At 43.3% G+C, this 23,693-nt stretch overlaps 2 protein-coding genes across 5 annotated transcripts; both read right to left on the bottom strand.

Annotated features, from left to right (window-relative positions):
- Window positions 1-8,038: 8,038 nt before the first annotated feature.
- LOC9267458 (uncharacterized) lies at window positions 8,039-9,997 on the bottom strand. The gene is made up of 2 exons (XM_015773580.3): window positions 9,650-9,997; window positions 8,039-8,746 (listed from the first exon to the last, which is right to left on the bottom strand). The coding sequence occupies exons 1-2, from the start codon at window positions 9,898-9,900 to the stop codon at window positions 8,365-8,367; spliced, it is 633 nt and encodes a 210-aa protein (XP_015629066.1). The 5' UTR covers window positions 9,901-9,997; the 3' UTR covers window positions 8,039-8,364.
- Window positions 9,998-12,264: 2,267 nt separating this feature from the next.
- Window positions 12,265-16,968, bottom strand: LOC4333290 (vacuolar protein-sorting-associated protein 37 homolog 1). Of its 4 annotated transcripts, none has more exons than XM_015772562.3 (9): window positions 16,701-16,968; window positions 16,496-16,543; window positions 15,185-15,224; window positions 14,545-14,757; window positions 13,927-14,014; window positions 13,478-13,517; window positions 13,294-13,340; window positions 12,980-13,100; window positions 12,265-12,629 (listed from the first exon to the last, which is right to left on the bottom strand). In XM_015772562.3, exons 3-9 carry the CDS (start codon window positions 15,208-15,210, stop codon window positions 12,469-12,471), a joined length of 696 nt encoding a protein of 231 aa, XP_015628048.1. In that variant the 5' UTR covers window positions 15,211-15,224; window positions 16,496-16,543; window positions 16,701-16,968; the 3' UTR covers window positions 12,265-12,468. The 4 variants fall into 4 exon arrangements, with proteins under 4 accessions (XP_015628048.1, XP_066164425.1, XP_015628047.1 ...); XM_066308328.1 differs by having other exon boundaries at window positions 14,545-14,760; XM_015772561.3 differs by lacking the exon at window positions 16,496-16,543.
- Between the last annotated feature and the right edge of the window lie 6,725 nt (window positions 16,969-23,693).

The raw sequence follows: 23,693 nt of genomic DNA on the forward strand, positions 1-23,693 counted from the left end.
ACCTCTCAGCTCTTGCTTGGTCTTCAGACATGTTACGTAGTCCCGTGATTATCGTATGAGCATCCAATGCCTCATATTGCCTTTGAAGCTTAGGGGACATAGTAGCAAGCATGAGACAGCTTATATCAAGATAATCATTGCATCGCTTTTCATGCTCCCTACGTTGAGCAACAGGAGTATTGTTAGGCAAGTTAGCTGGAAAAGGCTCTGTAAGCACAAACTCTTTGTGCTCTTACCTGAGAACAATTCTCAGGTTGCGTTACCAATCCATGAAGTTTGTTCCAGTCAACTTCTCTTTCTCAATAATAGACCGCAAGTTAAAATTGGATGCTGCAGGAGCTGCCATGATCTACAATAGAAATATATGTATGCAAAATTAGCACCATGTTTACATTTAACCTTTCATTAAACAATTTAACAAAAGATATTCCCACTATGTATTGTGAAACAAAATTCCCTCTAGTAACATAGTGAGTCAAGATCCTCATTTTATTAGTGTCTAGTGAGCTTTGGCATCAGAGCTAGAAAACTATCAAAATAGGTAAGCAACACCTTGCTAATCACATCATATGCGACTCTTGTGCTGTTGGGGTGACATCTCCATGTCCAACCCAACCTATGCCCCAAGGTCCAAAACTGTTTTGATAACCTTGTCAAGTAAACCAATAATCTCTGCATATAGATGTCCGACATCTATCCTATTTTATCATGATAAAAAGTGACACTTTGCTATGGCAAACCCATCACTTATGATCACAACCGTAATAGGTGCAATTATTGGAAGAGCATAAATTACACTTTATTTTTCTGAGGGAATCTATCCTACCATGTCATATTAAATATATAACAGCAATAAAGTAAGATAGATATAAAAACCCCAAGCGAAATCTAAGGGGCAACGCACACGGCGGTGAAAACCTTAACGGCGTAATCAAATTATGCCGAAACCGAGTCAATCTCATTGACTCGTTTTTCTCATTGGCGTGCGGTTCCAGTGGACATCGGACTATCCGATGAACACAATCGCGCTCGGCCTTGGTGAGTACTAGACATTCAAGTGAAGTCACCAACACACATACCGATTGATCTCATCAACCCATGCGGCTATCGGTTCATCTCATGTTCCGATCACCTAAGAACTCATATACAACATAATAGATCTCATCTACTACACCCGCACATCAACTATACAAGGCGGCTCTGATACCACTGTTGGGATACGCGTAGGCTACGATAGCATAAATCAAAATTTTCTATCGCGTAAACCAGGAACCATGCAAGTATTAGATCATAGATCGTTACCACTCGACGCGCTGTGCAGCGGAAGAAGACGCTGAGAAGTCGAAGGAACTCTCGCGAAGTACCGCGCGTCGATGTAGAGGAAGTAGTCGATCGCACTGGCTCGACCTTCTCCTCCTCGTGCGTTCTCCTCGCCGTACTCCCACGCCGATCAGTACCGCAAACCAGCGGCGCCTCTACCGGTATCCACACGTACAGGGACGGAACGCCACGCGCAAATGTGCTAGCACCCGCGCGCGGCTCGGGTTTTGCTCGGGGAGGGAAGTGACGGCTAGGGTTTCTCACATGATGCAATGCCTCCGCCGGTCACACCCCTCACGAATATATAGGATCCATCACTTGGGCCTCCAAGGCTCGTAGGACTCCTATTCGGATCTCCATCCGAATTAAGCTCATATTGGATCTCTATCCAATCCCCTTATTCCGGCCCATTAAGCGTGCAACCCTGTAGGTTCATATATACTTGGCTGTAACTCGAAAACTCCTTTTCGGTCCACGCGTCAACAGCATCTCCTAGCAGAACGTATTGACCCACCGGGCATACATAAAGATCATATCGGCTGAACCTCTACTGTATACTTGTATGAACCCCTTTGCCTCACGATATCAATTAAGCTCAAGGCTAGATATGTGTCATCCTCTAATAGCTCAATCATTCACTCGAACCTGTTGATAGATTATATAACTTGTGATTGACTCCACAATCACCTCTGGCATAGCCATGCAATTCTATAATCTGCAACATCGAGGGGCCCAGAGATATCTCTCCATAGGAGCGGCAAATCCCATCTTGATTATTCATATCGCACTACATGTTTCATAGCATACCCGAAAACTACTTTTATAGCTACCCATTTACGGAGTAGCGTTTAGCAGTCCCTAAGTAAGCTACTACACATGTTGAGAACCATGATAATCTCAGGTCTAAGGATTCAACACCAACACTAAATGAGATCACTGATGACACAACACATATAGCTCTTGCAGTGTCTCATGTTGGGTCTATCCAACAACATGTTCACCAACATGTGTCCACATTATTAATTTGGTATCTCTATACCATGATCTATGAGACATGATCATCAATTAATACATGTGCTGATCATATAAACATATTTGTTCCACATATGATATTTGATCAGGGATCCTTTAGAAATAGTTACAAACAACATAAAGAGTCTCATGAAAAAATCACATATTCATTAACCAATAAGGAGTTATCTATTTCAAGGAACAATGTCGGATAAATATGTAAACATAGTATGTGATACAATCATCTCTATGATTGCCTCTAGGGCATATTACTAACAGCGCGCATACTCCGCGACCATCACCACGAAGCACGCTTGTCCACCACGACACCAGCACGTATGTTGGACGAACGGACGTTGCCGTGTGCCTTGTCGTGCCCCGCGTGCGCACGGCAGCACGATAACACTCGCCTCGCGCAGTCGAAGCTTTTGTATCGCTTACAACAAGGTTTTTATCGATGACTGTTTTGGGCTCCGCCATTTTCACGGTGTTGTTACCTTAAGTTAGTTAGAGTGTCGTGGTTGTGGTTTTCGCGCAATTTCCCCTAATTAACTGTGCATTGTAAGGTTTTGATTCCGTTTTCTTCTTAAAATGGGGCACCTTCTTCTTTATATCAAACATCGGCAACGGTCTGACCATTTGAAAAAAAAAATGGTTCTCGTGCCGCGCATGTGGCCGATGCGCCGCACCACCAGCGCGCACAACTCGGCGTCCTTGCAGCTTCGGTCGCACAACAACCCAGTTCGATGATCACACCGCTCTCCGCGCGCCAGACCTCGAATCTTTGATCACCCAAATAACATGCTACCAGGTAGCTGGGGCGGACGAAAAGATTGTCGTCGAGTTGTCATTTTAGCTTGTTAGAAATAAGGGAAATTTTGCTATAGGACACTGCTTATGTGTGGTTTTAGCCCTAGAACACTATCCAAACTCACTTTTGGGGGAAACACTTCATAAACGTGGTAATTTACTAGTGGACACTGCGCCGATTAAAATAATAATTTCCGGTTGAAGAGGAGAGAGAAATCACGTGAAATATCAAAAATGCCCTTGGAACCACATGTCAGCTCTATCTCCTATCTCTCTTGTCCTTTTCCTTCTCTTTTCTCTTCTCTTCTCCGTTTCCTTCTCTTTTCTCTTTTCTTTTTTCTTTTATTCTCTTCTCTTCTTCAGCTACCACGGCGACGACGGCAGCTAGCAGCATGCGAGAATCACGACGGTGGGCGGCTGGAGAGAGCAGCGGTCGCCTCTTCCCCCTCTCCTGCCGGCACAGCTGTATCCTACCCCCCTCTCCCGCCGGCCTCATCCCCCGTTCTCCCGACGCCGCTCCACTCCGCCCCGCCCCGCCAGCCGCCGTGCGATCGCCCGCCGTCGCCGACGCGCCCAACTCCACCCCGCCGGCCACCGCGCGCTCGCCCACCTGCTTCGGCCGCCAGCTCCGCTACGCCGTAGCCGATGCCCTGTTCCACTCCGCCGGCCGTCGTCCTCGCCATCTCCTCCGCCGTGACGAGCTCAAGCCCCGGCAACCGACGCTGCCCCATGCGTCTCTAAGAGAGAATATAGAGAGAGATGAGAAGAAAGATAGGAGATAGAGCCCAAGGGCATTTTTGATATTTCACATGATTTCTCTCTCCTTTTCAACCGAAAATTATTATTTTAATCGGCGCGGTGTCCACTGGTAAATTACCACGTTTATAGAGTGTTTTCCCCTAAAAATGAGTTTGGGCAGTGTCCTAGGACTAAAACCACACATAAGTAGTTCATATAGCAAAATTTGACTAGAGATAAACAGCTAGCTTGCGAGCTGACTCATTAGCCTTAAAGATCTAGTACAGCCCGTGAGCACCTGTAGCCAAAAGCCCAAAAACGACACTCGAAGCCCATAAATAAACCCAATAAGAAAAGATGAAAACAGGCAAAGACCAAAATCCTAGCTCTCGATCAGATCTTTTTTTTCTCACGCATGCAAACCGAAAAAGCTAATGACGCCAATCTCCGCCCATGCCGTTGGAAGACTCGAAGAACCCTATAGCCGCCCGCGCCGCTCGTAGATTTGTCGCTTGCCACCCACACCGCCCACGCCACTCGCCAGTCGCCACCCATCACCCGCCCGCGTTCGCCGCCGCCGCCGCCCCTTGTGGCCGCACCACGTACGCCGCGCATCCTCATCCGGAAGGAACACAAGCAGCAACATGTCATAAATCTCTAGCCTCAAACAACATCAAAGGTCGTATTCCATTTTATATCTGCAAATTGAAATTATTAGTTGAGTTGGATTTAGCCAACATTATTTTGGATGGAGAATTTCCATAATGCTTTGGGATGAGAAATCTTGGAAGTCTAAGTAACAACAGTATCATCTGGAAGATTTCCAACTTTTCTGAAAGCCTGCAAAATAATGCTACAGGGACTTGATCATCATGGAATAAGTTCCATGGAGGATTGACGAGTTTGACTGGAGATCTCACAGGAATTACGATATAGGAGTATATCTACTACTAAAAGAAAACATGTTCTCTGGGTATATTCCAGCCAGTGTCACCAATAGTATATCAGGCACGCACACCTTACCTTGAAAGTTATCAATTTTGAGGCTATTTACTTGTTGTTTGCCCTTCTATTTGGTGATGTTGATTCCTCTATAAACTGTTGTTTAGTTTGTCAAAATGTATGTCAACCTTATACTTGCAATTTTAAAGATGAACGTGATGGATTTCATCAGGAATTCAAAGCTTTCACAACAGAACAACAAGAATCCGGTGCCCCCGATCAGGGTTTAATTGACATTTCGGACTAAAATTTCGGTCATTTTTGACCCCCTCCGATACAATATTATTTCGGCTGAGATTTTTATTTTTTAAAAATTTTTCATAAATTTTAGTAACTGGGAAGGCAGCCCGCACGGATGCGCGGGAATCTTGTTGATTGTTTTTATAAAAAGAATGTGAAAAAAATCATATTGATATTAAATGATAGGAATATTTCTCAAATTTAAATAAAAACACTTTTACCGAGTAACATATAAATCGCTACTATCTCCGTCCCAAATTAATTGTAATTCTAAGTCATTTAGCATATATTACCCCTTATTAAACGGTTTATATGTAAGAATGAAATGGTAGTTAGGGTAAAATAAGAATAAATTTGGATGAGATGTGATTAATGGTATCATTAGTACTCTACTATGACAATTATTTTAGGACAAATTCAAATCCTAAAAATACAATTATCATGGGACAGAGGTAGTACTACTTATTTTATTTTTAATAAAGCTGAGAAAGGTGAAGTTGCATATGCGCCAATAAAATAATCACAATACATCATTAATACAGTACAAATATCCACTACTTGGTTTTCATGTCTCACTTATTTGTAAATCAATATATAAATATGGTAAAAATACCGTTACTTCTATCCATTAATGGGATAGCACCATTAAAGTTAAACATGAATGCTACTCTAATAGATAAAACCGATCGTAGCCGCCAAGACTTTCTTTCTTTATTGCCTTGAAATATGGGTCCTGCATCACTATAGTTGTGTTCCTCAATATCAGCTTGGATCACAATTTTAATATCTAATTCATGATTGCGTGCTCATAAATTATTGCATCGATAAGTAAAAAGTTGAGCACTATTAGCTACCACGGCCACCTTAACTTAGTCGTATGTTCCATGCTATATACTTATATAGCGAACTCTATTGTCCATGCTTGGTGCCCTTTAGGAAAGGACAAAGAGAAGATGGAGGTGATCAAGATAGTTCTTTTTATTGTTTTCAGTGTATTTGTGGTTTAGTGTAGACACAATTTGTTTTTGGTATTCATCATTATTACACAAATTTTTATCATATAGATAAAATACTCACTATTGAAAATGAATGAGGTTAATCATTCGATGATATTTTAAAAAATTATAATTAAATATGCATAACACCACGATAATATCTAGAGCACCATATTATTGATTATATTTTAACAAATATCTATAGTTTAGTGTCTATGTTTTCAACTCATAGTCACGTCAGTGAAGTTTATGGCATATATCCATCAATTATGCCCGAAATATTGAAATTCCTTAAGTATAAGAAAATATATCATGAGTAGTTTATTATGCATGTTGTTTCACTCTTCATTTGTGTTAAAAATATTTGGCAAAAAAAATATGTGCCCATAGATCTCATAATGGATTATAGCAAGATCATTAGCAGGAAATATTGTTGATAGTTTTTTTATATCTATGCAGCATGTATGCTACCCACTTCTCAAATATCAATTAAATAGTTATGAAAATATCCAAAAAAAATACTTTGAGAATCTTAATCTCAAACAAATTACAATTAAATCTCAGACATACTTTAAAAAACATAACTAAATTGTGATGTTTTCATTTTTTTTAACATATGTAGATTTAAATTAGATTGTATATTTGTGTAGTGATATTTCACACCCTAAAATATGATGTGAATTTGTTTTGAAAAATTATCATACAACTAACTATTATATGTCGGTCCAATGTGTCGTGATGTATTTAAGATCACAATATAAATTTTATAATTTAGTTTAAATAATACATCATGATCACAAATTAGATATCTGATCTAAAATAATTTAAAATACGGTTTAAAGAACGTTGATTGGATATTTTATATATTTTATTATAGATCTTAGTTTAACTACATATTTTATATTTCTGAAGTAATATATTTTATCTTTATATTGTAGAACAATCCTATTTTAAAGAAGGTTAATATTTTCCCAACAGTATCACATACGTATGCTTTTTTGGCTTTGTCCTTTTTTATCTAAGTACTTCATTATATTATATTGTAGGAAAATAGTATTTTAAAGACCGTCAATTTTTTCCCCGATGGTATCATGGTCACATGTTTTTTAAATCTAAAAGTAATCTAAAAGATGGTTTAAAGAATGTTGATTGGATATTATATATTTTTATTATAGATCATAGTTTAGCTGCATATCTATATTTGTGAAGTACTTCCTCTGTCCCATTATAAGTGCAGCTAAAGTTTATGTCCCTAACGTTTGACCGTCCGTCTTATTTGAAAAATTTATTAAAAAATTTTAAAAGTTAAGTCACACGTAAAGTACTATTCATATTTTATTATCTAATAACAACAAAAAATATTAATCATAAAAATATTTCAAACAAGATGGATGGTCAAAGTTGAACACTAAAACCCACAACTACTCTTATTATGAGACGGAGGGAGTAATATAGATCTTTATATTTTGTAGAAAAAGCTATTCTAAAAACCGTCATTTTTTTTCCTACGGTACCATAGACACATAGTGTTTTCCTTCCGGTAAATCAATCGTACGTACGAACGGTAACGGTAGTACTGTTTGTATTGTATATGCAGGAGGAAGTTATTATTTTAATAATAAATCTAATGTAATGGTGTAAAATAACGGGTCCACCAATTTAAGTGAAAAACAACGGTGAGATTAAACTGTGCCATGTGACGGCTTGAGAGCGTTTGTAGGAATGCCACATGACGGCTTTGGAGCGGTTGTAGGGAGTTTGATGGACTTTTAGTATATAATAGATAGATATTTGTTCAAATTTAACTAAATTTTGTTCTAAAGTTCAAAAATTTCGGACTGAAATTTCCGACGGCACTGCCCGATACAAGGCCGAAAACGAGAAAGTGAACCCCTGCCCCCGATAAGCTTATACGAACGAAATAAAGCATTAGGCTGAATATATATGTAGCCTATTGTGATTCATAGAGCATTATTATAAGCTTATATCATCAAGCAGAACCATACTTGGCAGTTGGCACAGCCATAAAAGTTTCGAGCAAAAGAGCGTGCGCCACAATTGCCTAGCCAACGATGATGACACTAACACACAGCACGTACGTGCAAATGAACTGAAACACACTGGTCCAATAAACCTGTCTTTCCTCGGCAAAAGATACTGACAGATCGTTCACGGGGCACGGGCACCAAAAAGAGACTGTCATGCTCATAAGATCAGGCTGTTCATGATCTGTTGGAACGGGACCTGATCAAGCTAGCTCTCGCAACACATAGTCAGGGTTTCGTTCGATCAACTTTCTCTTCTTTGGGCCAGCCGGCTTAGATGAAGTGGCACACCCAATAATGTCTTCTAGATTAACCTCACAATCCTGAGAACTAGACGTCACCACAGACTCCCTGTCATCCTCGTCACCATCATCATCAGCGGGGTCATTCACTTGGTGGTGGTCAGCATCTTCATCCTGGATAGCCTCTGAATGGCCCTGATCCTCCTTAGCGACCGGAGCAGCATCTTCTGCGTTAACTTCTTCCTCGGACCCAACCTCAATTGGAACAGAGCTTCCACCTTCAACATCCTTGCCCTTTCTTGTCCGAATCTCGCAGTAGTTAACAGGATCTAGGCTCTTCAGCCTAAATTAAACATGTGTTAAAAAAACAAGATAATTCATATTGTTCAGTAAAGGAGCCATTTATATGCAAACCATTAGAGGGTAATATTGAAGGAAATGCGTATCAACCAACCTAAACTTAATCAATATATAAATAAATTATTCTTCATGTAAACGACATATTAACACATCGAAATTTAAATTCGTGGCAAATAAACTATGCGAAAAATCCTAATAGAAACCGGTTTTAGCACAAAGGCATCGCCTTACAACCGAATCTCCCTTTAACATTCGATGATGTGAAGATTATGAATGCGGATCACAGGGTACAGTTATGGGATTATGTAGTGGCTAGTCAACGGAGGCAACATTTTTTCAACTACACCGATTATGACAAGACAGGTACGCCACAAGATATTAAGAGCACAGTAAACTTATAAAACTAAAATATTTGAAGTGAAATGCATATAGAGTCTAGAAAGAATGGAGAAAAACAGAAGCAACAAAATTGCATGAAGTGATGAACAAGAACTGTCAGTAGTCCTAGTCATAGCGCAATGGATATTAATTTCCGAAACTCCAAAAGGACTCTAATAGAAGATTAATTAGTTGAACCATAGATACAAATATATATACAAAAGAATTAATTAAACAGCATAATAGAAAGATTTTCCTGCCACACACAGAGAAATTTCTCAATCCATCAACAATCAACGGCAGTCCGCTCCAAGCACCGATTGCAGAAAAAGAAAAAAAAGGAATGAAAAAATATATAAACAGCATTAAAAAAAGATTTTTGAAACCGCCACAAGCACAGAAATTTTGTCAATCCATCACCAATCAACATTAGTCCGCTCATTGCACCAACAGTTTCTGCATAAACCCCACAAAATGGAAACTTCCCCCAAGAGGAATCGCTCCGAACCTGAGTGACCGACGAGCAGGCGATGGGGATGCGGGTCCCGCCGTCACAGGCACCTTCCGCCTCCAGCGATCGCTCCCGCTCCAGCTCCCGCCGCCGGCGAAACCGGTCGCGGACTGGTTGAAGCGGTTGGCAAGATCACGTATCCCCAGCTTCTGCATCCGCTCCATGTTCTCCTGGATCCTCGCCTCCCTCTCCCTCTCGTACCCTTCCGCAGCCGACGCCGTCGCGGCCATCCCCCGCGTCGTCACCATGGCTAGTAGCTGGCCGTGCTTGACGGCTTGATGCCTTCTCACTGGCGCGGTTTCCCCGAGGCGACGGTGGGTGACGAACTGACGATGAGGGTTTATCGGAAGAGGAGGAGAAGAGAAGTCAGATATACAAGTACTAGTAGATTTCTCCGCCACGCACTCGGTTACCCAGCCCACTCTGTGACCCCACTGACGTGCGGGCCCGGATTGTGCGTGAGGAGTTGTGTAGGTCATTGCGCACGCGAGGGAGGGAGGTTGGGTTGGGTGGTGGGGGTAGTGGGTTGGAGTACGGACGTGCTGAGTGGGCTCTCGATGACAGGTGGGTCAGCTTCCTGTGACGTCACTGTGGGGCCCACCTGTTATTGGCGGTGTGAACTAGAGATGAGAACGGAGCCAATACGGAGATGAAAACGGAGCGGATACGAACGGATAATGCACTATATCCATTTTCATTTTTTTATTGTATATGAAAACGAATACGAATAGCTCAAATACGGATTATCTCGAATACGAATAAGAATCGAATATGATCGGACACAAATACGGAAACACTTTTTTCATGGAACACGAAACCAACTCAACTTCTAGAACAAATATCAACATATATAATTAGCTCATTTTATATAAAATGAAGTATAATTTATAAATATTTTTTAAAATTTAAATAATATTAATAGTATGGACTAGTGTTAAGAGATAAACTACTATAAAAATCTATAAAGGTATATTGAAGGTTATAGAGTTAAAAAGAAATGAGATATATCTCATGGCTTCTGCGAACATCCGAATAGCACTGTTCACCAGATATCTGAATTATTATACGTATTCGACGGAAACCCCGATACCATATCTGTATTCGTATCCGAACTATCCGATCCGAAAGGTATCCGTATCCGTTTTTATCCGGAGCAGACGGAAACTATCCGCTCCGTTTTCATCCCTAGCGTGAACCCGTCTGTGAGTTTGTTGGAATGGCGGGAATGGAAACGATGCGAGTTTGGGGGAAATTGTGACCAAAACTTGGGAAGAGGAGAGGGAAAGAGAAGATTGGGAAGATACGCAAAACGAGGTGAGCCATTAGCATATGATTAATTGAGTATAAACTATTTTAAACTTCAAAAATAAATTAATATGACTTTTTTAAAACAACTTTTGTATAGAAAATTTTTTCCGCGAAACAAACTAACTCACAGACTCCTCCTGCCTCCTGCCGAACGCTCGTCTCTCCAGTCTCCATGCGTCGTTACGTGCCGTTGGAATGGATAAATTTGGAAGGCGTAGAGGCCGGGGGGTTTGAATGTTTGAATTTCGCATGCATGGATTATTTTGTTTTTGTTGTGTACGACAGAGTGAACGACAGCAAAGGTCCTAGGATAACATTGGGGGGGGGGGGGTTAGATGATTTCTTGCCGTTAATTTCAAGCATTACCATTTTTTCCTATCTAATCTCAAGGAATCCTTAATCATGGGTAAGGATGGCAACGGCACTAGTATTTTAAAATTTATCGGACTATGAAAATTTTATCAAATATTATCCAGAACATGATCTAATTATGACGGGAGGGAATGATATCCTTTTCTCTTGCTATAACATGGTTCAGTGACATGCTATAGTAGTCTTATCTAGCTCCATCATCTAACACTTTCCATTTCATCTCAAGAGAAGTGTTCCATTCAGCAAAAGGCTCTCTCCCTGTCTACTATATATGCACGACATTTTGTCTCAAAAAGAATCAAATCCTATATATGAATTTGACTAAGATGCTTATCCAAATTTACAGTGGACTTGATTATTTTTCTAGAACGAAAGAAGTATATCACGAGACAGGATATAACCCTACACTGTTGAGTATAGGTGAGGAAGATAGACAGAGGGTGTTGAGTAGGCAGGGGAACTGCGAAGATATTGCCATCTACTCCCTCCGTCCCATAATATTAAAACCTAGGACTGGATGGGACGTTTTATAGTACAACGAATCTGAACAGATACATGCCCAAATTCATTGTACTATGAAACGTCTAATCCAGTCCTAGATTGTAATATTATAGGACAGAGGGAGTACGAAAGGAGGCCATTGTTTCACGGCATATTTGCAAACGAAAAATAATTTGTAAATAAAACTTTTATATAAATGTTCTTAGCGATCTAAAAGCAAAGGCTGAAAAATAAACTATGATGAAAAAAACCTCAAAATCAACTTCAAATTTAAGGTTGAAAATTCAAATTTTGACTTATAAGTATAAACATAAGCTAAAAGATGAGGCTGAAAGGCAATAAGGCATATCATCAGACGTTCAAGGCACCCACCAAGGATGCACTAGGGGCCATTTTGACATTATGGTAAATCGAAAAAGGAAAGAGCAGGCTAAAAAAATCGGCTCGATATAAATGGCAACCTGCAAGATACAAGTGAAAACCATGACATGATGATGAATTCACGCTTTAAATACTACATGCAGTCCAAATATGATGTTTGGCAAGCTCTACAATTTTAAGCAGCACTTATAAACAGCCTATCGCAGTACAGAATACAGGAAAATGGGATACATACAACAATAGGGTGACGGATCTCAGCGAACCGAGGTCTTGCCGGCGAGATGGAGCAATGCCTGCTTGTGGTAGGCAGTTCGGAGCTTCTTGTGCTTCTGCACAAAGGTAGGGAGGTCAATGTCCTTCTCCAGGAACTTCTGATGCAGCTCCTCAGACTCCTCATCTAACTTCGCCATCAATTCTGAGCAAGCACCGAGGTAATGCAGGAAAATGTCAGCCCTTGGGTGTTTCAGAAATAACATTACATGGTTGGACTTCAAACAATGTCAGAATGAACTAATCAAGGTTCCTTGAAATGGAACTAACATATACACCACTATCACGCTGGCTGATGCCAGTCCTAACCTCATAATAAGCCAGTTTAACATCATGACTACATGAGTGTAGTATGCATTCAAACACTAAGATACTAGGCACGCATACAAAAGATGGACATGAATTTGGTGCACTAATGCACATAACATTCGGTTACAAATAATAAAGCACATAATTTTATTAAGGAGCACATGATGCAGCTGTTCAGAGACTTACTTTGGAGCTTGTCGAGCAGTGCAGCAGGGGAATACGACTTCATAACCTCATCCCTTTGCCTTTCTAAATCAGCCAACCTATCCTGAGCAGCAGCTAGTTCTGTAGTTCTTATAATAGTGCACTGCACAATAATAAATGCAATTCTAATGTCAATGCAAAAAAAAAAATTATGACATGCAGACAAAATTTCCATTATTATGGTCTTAAATCTTAATTGTATGTAAGTTTCTTTAATTATCTCTTCAATAATGATGAATAGCACAACATGGCTACAGTGATTTCTAGTTTATGAGATGAAACTGATAATACTAAACCTGATTCCTAATCTCCGAGATCCGCTGTTCCTTTTCCAAATTATCCCCTGCAAGTTTGCAACATCCAACCATATTTGATTTAGAAACGATAATAGCTAATAAGTTTATATCTTCTTCATAGTTCAACCAATCCAATAAAACAACGGATGCTGATTTACAGAAATACGAATAAGGAATAACTCACTTGCAAGTTGCACTGTCTCCTTTTTAAGCTCATCCCGCAACTAAACATTAAGGAAGAACAGAAAATGAGCAAACTGACGATAAGTTCTAAGGAATGTCTATGTAGGATGAAATATTTTGCGAAGATCTAGCATCTAGACAAGTCAACTATTCAAAGATAAAAGTGGTCAGCACCGAACATAAATACTTCTAGAATAATCATCCACGTTAATTCCCAAGTCATATCAACACCACACAGGAGATGTGCTGCAACCCAAAGATTCAAAGGCCAGCAAAAGTAAACTAATTGGAGCATATAGCTTGGAGTTATGTGTAGCAGTTTCCAATGTGATATTTTAGCTAGTGGGGGAACCCAGAAATTTTATTCATAATTAGTCTGACTTAAAAAGTCCATGTCTAGCAACATGAATATCGAACTATCAAACAACAATATACTCAGCATAATCTTACATTGTTCTGGGTTTTAACTTGATCGAGTGAATTGAAGAAAGCACTGTATGCCTCTTTGTCTTTCAACAGTCTCTGCAAGTCATCAACACTGCCAAAAAGGACACTATTATATAGAACAGTTTTGCATTCCAAACAAATATGACCACAAGGAAATGTTGTGCAAATACACATACAGTAAAGATTTGGAGATTATAAAAAGCAACCAAACCATGCATAGGCACTGCTTTTTAGCACTTATTTACATCCTCTCTGACTTGGCAAATTTATCGTGCCTTCTGAAAAGCTTGCAGATCTTCATTCATAACATATACTTTTTACGAAAACTCATTCATAACCAATTGAAAGATTATAAATATCAACCTTGGTATCACTATTGCTGTATGAACCAAATTACTATAAAGAGTTCATTTCTCTAATATTATTGGTTAGATTCCAATACCTCTCACTTATTAATATAAACATGAAATGCATACAGTACTCGGGTAAAAAAAGCAATAAAGCAGCTGCAATTTGTAACCCATAAGCCACAGTTCAGATCAGGTAAGGTATAAATACAAAGACAACTTTGTGTACAGAAAGCTACAAGGAACTCATCAGAAAAGAAGGATAGCCACTAACCTTTTGTCCTTTAAGCGAGCAATTATCCCTGCAGCCTCAGCTGGAGATGGCTGACCATGCAATGATTGGGGATTATCAGAAGCTCTTTGATGTGGACTACCACTGGACGAGCTGGGCAGGGATGGATGTGAAGATGAACCAAGGACAGACGGAGGGTACCATGGTTGTGTAGGGTTGTCCTGGAAATTTGTATCAGGTTGCTGCTGCTGCGAGCTGCTGTTGTCAAGCATTCAGCAGGGCCAAAGAAGCAAGAGGAGCACATTTTTCAAGTGAGCGTAAAGGCAATCAGCAAATCATTTTAAATAGCCACGTTAATTTATTTATGATAATATTATAGTTCAATTAACTGAAGAGCCAACCGTAAGGAATGACAGGGTAGTAGATTGGTGACTCCGTTCGGATGACAAAGTAAACTTTTGGAACAAAAGCAAGCAAATCTCTGAGGATCAATATCTGAAGGCTTTTTAGAAAGGAACTAAAGATTATGAATCACATCAAGCCTGTTGGTTGGTACTGATAGACAAATAGCATTTTCTATTGAATAGAAATGGTAGCTCAATTGCTGAAACGCTCTGTGAGACTAGGTCAGGACTCAGAAATTAGAAAAGCAAACGACAAGCTTTCGGTGGCAATAACATACCCGAAAAGAGGAAATCTCCAGCTCATTGTACTGGAGCAATCTGCATGAAAAGAAATAGCAGGTTTATGTTCCACCAGTTGGTGATAATCAATAAATTGAACATGTTTATAAATCCAGCGTAATTAAACAAGTAGATGGTAATCACAAATGCCAATACTGGCACACTTTTCGGTTGCATAAAAAAAATCGATCAAATCTAGACCAAATTGAATTTAGACCCATCACTAAAGAGGTATATTGTCAAAAAAAGGAGATACAGTGATATGTCATGTTCAGTAGGTCGTGGCTTCTACACTCAAATTATTGCCTGCGTGTGCTATACAGCAAAACGACGAGCCAATCATTCAAAATGTCAAGTATTTGGCAGATAAATTTTGGCGGAACTGATAAAGGCGCAGATCACCAGACAATCCGATATCAATCCAATTCTAGGTGGATTTGTGGGTTTATGGTGTGGGCGTGTGGCCTAGCCCAGCGGGTTAGGTGACGAGGCCCACCGCACTTGCACCTTTAGCCAAAGTGCAGGCATCACTGTAACATCCCCTTCTCCCCAAATTGCTTCTACAAACTCGCCACCATCAATGGCACCTCTGTATAGATGGGTTTAAATCCAAGTGCCGTATGTGCCCCTAAGTTTATCCCATTGGTTATTAAAGTGGTCCTGTACCCACAGCCCGGTTCTTGCGGCAAATTTCTTGATATGACTTCATCAAACCCCTGACTGGATAAATTTGCGCGACTACCTGCTGCAACATGATCAGCAAATATGTCACACATCATTCCCATCAGCAGAGTTTGCCAGTAGTTTAACACTTCCTGGTGGCACATTTGGACTCATGCCTGCCATCCACTCACTCCAATCTAGTCTAAATAAATAATTTGAAGTGATCATGATGTACTGACCACACTTGTTAGAACCATTGTACATATATCTTTTAAATTCAGTAGTGTGCACCATAAAAATATTAATACTAACTAGGTGTTCCTTCTCACAACAACTGACTAGTACAATATATCTGTTCACTAGACAACAAAGAAATTTAGAGGTATCCAGAAAGGGAAAAGGTTTTATACACTAATAACATAGACATGTGCTGTTTCTTTATGCTCAGGAGGATAGATACTGACAAAGCATAATTCTTCATCTCTGTTATCTAATACTCCTACATCATTTGTTCGGTGTACATACGAAACAGAGAAAGGTTCATTACAGATACACATCACCGGTCTAGTTGCTAGCTATTAGAGACGTTGGTTCCAATATTTACGTATGTCCGCTGCATATGAACCAAGACCAACTATGGAACTCACAAAGCAGGTCAGGTCAGGTCAGGTCAGCGCAACAAGTTCTCCTCGGATCTGAAATTGTACAATTTGTATGAATAATAGCAACTAATCGGCCTAATATTCGTTCATTAGCACGGAATAAAACTAGGATTTCTTCTAATCCGGCACAAAAAAACAATGCAAAATAGAAGGGGGATGGGCAGAAATTGTAGGGTTTCGGGGGAAATACCTAGCTTCGAATGGGGGGAACTGGACCGGGGAGGACAGGAATCGGGGCTGAGACCTGGGTCAACCGGTTCCCTCGGCGTACGTGGGGATGGAACGAGAATAGGAGAGGAGTCCCGCCGCGCTGTGCAGCGCTGTCGCCGGTGGCCTCAACCCGCGGTGTGCCGCCGCCGCTGCGCTTCCGCGTGCGTGGGGGAGGAACGGGGCGGGGGCTCGGGACGTAGGGAGGGCCGGAGGGGAGACCGAAGCGAAAACCGCCTGAAATCCATTGCATCCGGATATAATCCGGTTGAACCAATAAAAGAGAACAGTTGGTGTTCTCGGGCTAGCCCGAAAAGTCTGGTTTTCACGGAACCGACCAATTTCTGTCACCTATCACCTATAATAGGTTGGGTAACATATTCATATGTCTCCTGTGTCTTGTCTTTTGATTTGGAACAGTTCGAATCTTAATTAGTCGAGTCGAGTTAGTCCGAAAATTCTAATGGGCGATCGTTCGACCCGCACGATCAGCCTCTTCCTCACGTGGTTTCCTTTGTTGACACCACATTACTTTTCTATTTTAATAAATTTATGTACTTAAAGTTTTGTACACCTTAAATTTACACATCTAAAGTTTATACACCTACTACCTTCATCCTATAAAAATTAAATTTTTACCTTTAAACCTTTGTCCTGTAAAAGTTGTGTTTCTACTGATGTGGGACCCATTAAACTGATTACATTTCCTTGTAATCTTCTTTCTTTTCATCCCATCTCTAACACATTATCTCAACATTCCTTTTAATCAAGTTTATATATGGAATGTGTGCATGTACTGTGTTTATTAAATTGGGTTATTGTAGTCATTTGTCTATCCTCATAATATGTTATTAATCCCCTAGAAATTCAACTTTTATGGGACGGAGGTAGTAGTATATAGACCCAAAGTTTATAAGTCAAAAGTTCATATACCCGATTCAAATTTGAATTTGAATTCAAATATTATATATACATATATATATATATATATATTATTTCTATACATAAAGTTTATACGTGCAAAATTTACGGTATAGAGTCTATACATACATAGGTATCTGAAATTTTTACATTTTGGTCCTTTTTGAAAACTTATTTTACAAATAAACCCCTGAGAAAACTTGTCACACCCCAATTTGATACCGCCGTACGACGGCACCTGACAGGAGCGTGTCATAGGGAAAACGGCGCGAACCGCTTCCTACGAAACCGCGATCTCGGTACCAGTCCCAGGACATAGTGCTGGTACCCACGGTGACAAATATGAATCATAGCAATCCTTAAAATAAATAGAGGACTTATTTACCTTAACTTAGGTTGCAACTCAGACAGCCCGAGAATACAACCGACGACACGAACGAGGCGAACACCAACAACAACAGCAGCAGCGGAACCAACGGTCGAACACCCAACACCACAGGCGACAGCTGGGAACCAGGACGAAACCCTAATCTTCACTTCACCTCATCTTCAACTTTAGGGCGGAGGAACTATATATATTTATATAGAGCAAGGGTGAGTACTTTCGTACTCAGCAAGTCACGGGAATTTAGGTGTTTAATGCAAGCTTGGAAGAGAGGCAAGGTTGTTTTGCAAATCCTTTGTTTGAAATCATTTTTGAAATCACTAAGTGATTTACTTCTTGTTAGGTTTGGGTCGAAAAGAGACTTGCGTCTCAAATCGACTTAAGAGGTGCTTTTCTACAACTCAATAGGTAATGTACCGACCTCCCGGGTCAGATCATTACTTCTCGACTTCCCAGAGCCATTTCACTTGATTAGGCGGCTCCCAGAGCCTTATTCGTTTTTTGCGGACTCCCAGAGTCCAGCTGCCCAGCAGCAAAGCAATCCGCTTCCACTCGGGAAGCCTAGTCTATGATGCCCACAGACATCCCGAATCACACAGATTCGTTTCTGACCACTCAGGTCATCCATCTGCCACATAGGCTGATTCTGGTTACGATTCCCACACCACAACAACTTTTCACAAAGCACATGAAAACAAATCTACGCAACGGGAACCACCTCACATCCGCCCATGACTGTGGGCACGGCTGTTCGAACAGTTAGTTAACCTCTGCAGAGGGGTACACTTTACCCACAAGACACGAACTTACTCCAGACACTGGCCGGTGTCAGAGGTTCGCGACAAAGCCTTTCCCAAGCCGACCCAGGGATACCTCATGCCACATAGAAGGATCAAATCCTCACATAAATATAGGCCATTTTAGGCATTCACAAATCAAACTCCAACCACCTCGATCGGTAATTCAGCAAGCTTCTCGTTCTTGCATTACCAGGAACCCGGTTTGTCCGACCCCGCCCCGGCGTTCCCAACTATTGGCATGCGAGGTTTCCCTGAATCGACTAGTTACTTAGCCAGAGTGTCCCATTCCACCTTGTGGTTGCACTTTGATTATGTTCGATGAGTTTTCCCACAGGAATCGGTCCTTATATGCGAATACGGGACAGTGCCACATAGGCACAACCCCCGCATCGCGAGTTTTCACAATTCATTTTATTTTCAAACACACCGACACCACATGTCGGGTTTTAAAGGCTTCACAAACCCATTTCCCAAGTTTTCGACAAACAACGGTGTATGTGGGATATTTGGTATACGCGCTCAGAGAGCACGATTACCGAGGTACCACAAGGGTGGAGCGACAAGGAATCAGGGTAGTACGACCTACGGAAATTAGTGCGACTACTGGGTAGGTCCGTCGGTTTGGCACGCAAACCGAGGCCAAGCAAGTTAAGTGTGTGATTCTAATAATGCAAGTTGCAAACAAAACAATAATGACTTTTCAATTATAGGGGCAATTGATCAAAGGGTGACTTGCCTTGCTCAAGGTCTTCACGAAGCTTCACGAATCTTCGAGAAAACCCGCGATCGACGAAAATCCGATAACCGCAACTATACGCAAACAATCGAAAACCTAAACAAAGGACCAAAAGAAAGATCCTATTTAGACTAATTAGTAGTGCCATTAAATAGATCTCAATTTTACGGGATTACTGGAAGTGGAACGGAGGCGATCGGAGCTACGGATCGAGGGATATGAATTTTGGAGGTCTAAATGGATTTTCTGGACAAGGAAATGTTTTGTCGGAATTTATGGAAATAATATTCTCAAGAATATTATTGACAGTCACTGACCAAGGAAAATGATTCATGGAATTTTGGAATAAGGAATTGATTTCTGAAAGAGGGAAAAATGATTTATTGAATTTATAGAAAAGAGAAATATTTGTGGAATATTGGAAAAGACATTCTCAAGAATATCTTTGACTCATTGACAAGTGGGTCAACAAGAAGGTAAGAGAGAATAAAATTGAGAGGGAGCAAATTTGGACTTTTAGTTTATGAGTGATGGATACTGGGCTTGGGCGAAGGGAGTATATGTGTACTTTTGTTCGCTTTAAGGGGCCGAGGGGAAGGTGCGCTGATGGGCCAAGCCCACAAGCACGGGAGAGAGGGGGAGGAGTGGGGCGGCTGACTGGGCGCCGGCTTGACCCGGTCAAGCGGGGCCGACGGCTGAGGTGGCGCCAACGTGGACGTCATGTCGGATAGGGAAGGGAGAGGAGGCCGGGCGGCTCATCGGACGGCCCACGGCGCGCGGAGGGATCCGGCGAACGGCGGCGAGCCGGAAGGGGCGGCTAGCACTGGCGGCAGGAGGAGGAGAAGGGGAACTCATTCCACGGCTCGGATCAGGAAGAGGACGCGCGACGACGGCCGGCGGCGGCAGCCAATCTCGCCGGCACGCCGACGTGGCCGCGCGCGAGAAGAGCGAAGGGTGCGCGGGCTCGGGCTTAGCCGAACCGGTATGGTGTTGCGACGCGCACGCGGTGACGCGGGACCCGATGGTCACCGGCGGCGCACGCACGGCGGCGTTATGCGGCGGCGGAAGCGGCGACACGGCGCGGAGACAAAGGAGAAGGCCGACGGCCTTGGGACAGCCAGGGGGAGGTCAAGGGGATCCCCGGGAGCGTGGCGGCGAGAGGAATCGACGCGAGAGGAGCCGACGACGGTGGATTGTGGCGGCGGCAATCACCGGAGAGCAAAAGGGGAAAACACGACGAGACGACGAGGGTTCGATTCAAAGGGATGGGAGCATCTCCGGGGTTCATGGAATCCGTTTCCGGCGTCGGATTGGACGGAGCGGCACCGAGATTGGCTGGCGACGAGAGGCGGCCTCCGGGACAGAGCATGGCGGCCGGCGAGCTAGTGCGCGGCGCAAGGGCGACGAGCGGCGGTTCGGCGGTGTTCCACGGAGATCAAGGAGGACGACAACGAGAGGAAATTAGGTGGAGGGCTCACCGATGGCGACGGACGGCGTCGGGGCAAGAGGAGGAGGAGTGGATCCTTTCCGCCGGCGCGGATTAGGGCGCCGGGGTCGGAGGAGGGCCGGCGACGGCGTCCGGCGGCGGCTGTGAGAGCGGCACGGCGCGAGCGCGGAGGGCGAAGCTAGCGGCTGCGGCGGCGCTGGGAATCAAGGAGGGGAGGGAGGCCGATGGCCGGGGAGGCACGGTGGAAGTGGCCGGTCGCGGCGCACGGCCGAGCGCGGCAAAACGGAGGAATGGAAGGTGGCGGGCTATGTCGAGCAGCGGCGGGCGCGATGCGGTGAGAGGGGGAGGGAGAAGAAGGGTGGCGTCTTCAGTGCTATTTCGGGTAAGGACGGGGAAGAAGCAGACGGCAAGCTCACCGACGAGAGAGGAGCAGCGTTGGCGACGCGGAGGGAGCCGTGGCGAGGTGGTCGCGACGGCGGGGCGGGGGCGAGCAGCTGGCGGCCGGCATCAATGGCGTGGGTGTTTCGAGCGAGGCGAAGACGAAACAAGAGGGGAGGGCGCGGGCTTTATAGGCGAGGAGGAGAGGTCGGTTTGGAGGAGGGAAACCGACATTGGTGGTCAAGGGAGCTCGGCTGGTGTTCACGGGCGGCAGCGGCGGTTTCGTGGGCAGTGCGAAAGCGGCGACGGCGGTGGATCAGACGGCGAAGATTGAAACGCGAGCGCGGGCTGGCAGCGTGGAGCGGTCAAGGTGGGGGCGGCGAGCTGGCGTGGTCAAGGTGGTGGCAGGCGGTGACGCCGATGGTGGTCGGGCAAAAGGAAAAAGGTGGAGAAGAAAGGGAGCTCTGCTCCTTGCTATTTCGGGATAAAGGAAAGGGAGAGGGAGCGAGGCCGAGGGCTCTGCCTCCCTACCTTGGACGCATGCGCACAGGCGGGGCTGGGCGACGCGCGGTCACGGGCAGCGTCAGGGCTGACGCGGCGGCGACCGAGCGGCTGGCCTCGAGCGAGCGCGCGTGTGCGGGAACGAGCGGCACGGCCGAAAATTGAATGGCGGCAGCGGGAAAAATCGGCGATGGCGGCAGCGCTGGCGTGGGAGAGAGAGAGATCGAATGAGAGAGAGAGAGAGAAACATAGAGAGAGAGGAAGAAGACGAGAGAGCGAGAGAAACAGAGAGAGCGAGCGATGGCTCTCTCTCGGCTCGCATGCGTGCAACGCACGTGCGGGGGGGGGGGAAGATGATGGGCTAGGAGGGGAGATGGGCCGGGGGAGGAAAATCGGTCCATCCAAAAATATAGGGAGGTAAAGTAGACTTTTACAGAGAAAACCGATTTGGATAGAATTGTAGAGATTTAGGGTTTGGATTCGAATTCAAATTTGATATTCGAACTCGAGGGTTTAGGGATGTATCAAGGGAAACTCAAGGAGAAGTCATGGAAAAGATTCAAAAGGAATACTTGGGTATTTGTTCTCGGGAACATAGGGTGGAGTCAAGGAAATGATTTGGATGAGAATCGATTCTCTCGAAATCGGGAGAAAGATTTGGCAACGAGTTCAAGGAAGGGAGAGATTGACTTCCGGAATTGGGATTTGGATGAGAGGGAGGAGTCGCCAACGGGATTCAAAAAAAGGGGATTTGAATCTAAATTTTGATACTTGTACACAAGGGTTCGAGGAGACGAGTAAGGAAACAAAGTGGGAGTTTGATACTTTCGGGAATGGGAACAATTATTTGGGGAGGATTCAAGGGAAGGGATTGACTTTCGGAATTTGATTCCAGAGACTCGAATCGGAAGAGGAATTTTTGAGGTGGAGGATTTTGATTTCGATGAGAGGGAACAACGGGATTAAATTGGGATCCTTGGCACAACTTAGACTCTCACACAAAGAACGAAAATTTTCGCAATTAGGATTTTGCCGAGTTAGTTTTTAACGACTCGCGAAAAGCGGAGCGTTACAAAACTTAAACCGGAAATGGTCCTTTTTGGGGCGCAAGAGTAGCTGGCGCCGTACCCCAACATGGCGGCGCCAGCCACACTGGCGCCGTGCCCGTGCCACCGTGGCACTAGGGCTGTCGTGGAGGTGCTGACTGGGCAGAATGGGGGCGCTAGCCACACTGGCGCCGCCCCTCCTACCACGGCGCCAGCATGGCTGGCGCGCCCCCCCTCTGTGGGCCGACCCCTTAAACCCCGTGGGCCCCACCACCTATCTCCTCCCCACTCCCATTTTCGCCCAAGCACCAGCCCGAGCTGAGCAGCAGCAGCTCTCCCCCTCTCTCTCCCCCTCACCTCCCCACCTCAAATCCACTCCATTTGAACTCGTTTTTCGCGGGATTTTTTGTGGAAATCGAAGAGAAAGGTAGACTCCTTCATTCACCCCTCTTTTTTTCGTTTTTATTGGTTGAATTTGTAGATCGGTGGGTAACCCTAGAACCCCTTTTTTACCCAAATTTGTGATTTTTAACCATATATGTGGTAATGTTAATTTTTGGATGGTTTGGTTGGATGGATGGATGAAAAATTATGGTTGAGGCATGAAAGTAATTTTAATTTGATGGACTTGATGCTATAGTCTATAGGTTAAACTTTTAACCATTAATTATATGAAGGTGAGAAAATTTTGGTTGCATTATATAAATTGATTATAGTTAACTAGAACTAGGTTGGGTTGTATGACGGAGTATTTGTAATATT

This window comes from Oryza sativa, chromosome 3 (genome assembly GCF_034140825.1).
Source record: "Oryza sativa Japonica Group chromosome 3, ASM3414082v1".
Classification (NCBI taxonomy): Eukaryota; Viridiplantae; Streptophyta; class Magnoliopsida; order Poales; family Poaceae; genus Oryza; species Oryza sativa.

What these genes read in the sequence shown, in the direction of transcription:
- LOC9267458 (XM_015773580.3), bottom strand. Translation starts at nt 9,900, where the DNA reads ATGGTGACGACGCGGGGGATGGCCGCGACGGCGTCGGCTGCGGAAGGG. An exon ending in CCTGCTCGTCGGTCACTCAG is followed by an intron (nt 8,747 to 9,649) that starts GTTCGGAGCGAT and finishes TGTTTAATTTAG; the next exon opens with GCTGAAGAGCCTAGATCCTG.
- LOC4333290 (XM_015772560.3), bottom strand. Translation starts at nt 15,210, where the DNA reads ATGAGCTGGAGATTTCCTCTTTTCGG. An exon ending in GCTCGCTTAAAGGACAAAAG is followed by an intron (nt 14,015 to 14,544) that starts GTTAGTGGCTAT and finishes CCTTTTTGGCAG; the next exon opens with TGTTGATGACTTGCAGAGAC. An exon ending in AAGTTAAAACCCAGAACAAT is followed by an intron (nt 13,518 to 13,926) that starts GTAAGATTATGC and finishes CTTAATGTTTAG; the next exon opens with TTGCGGGATGAGCTTAAAAA.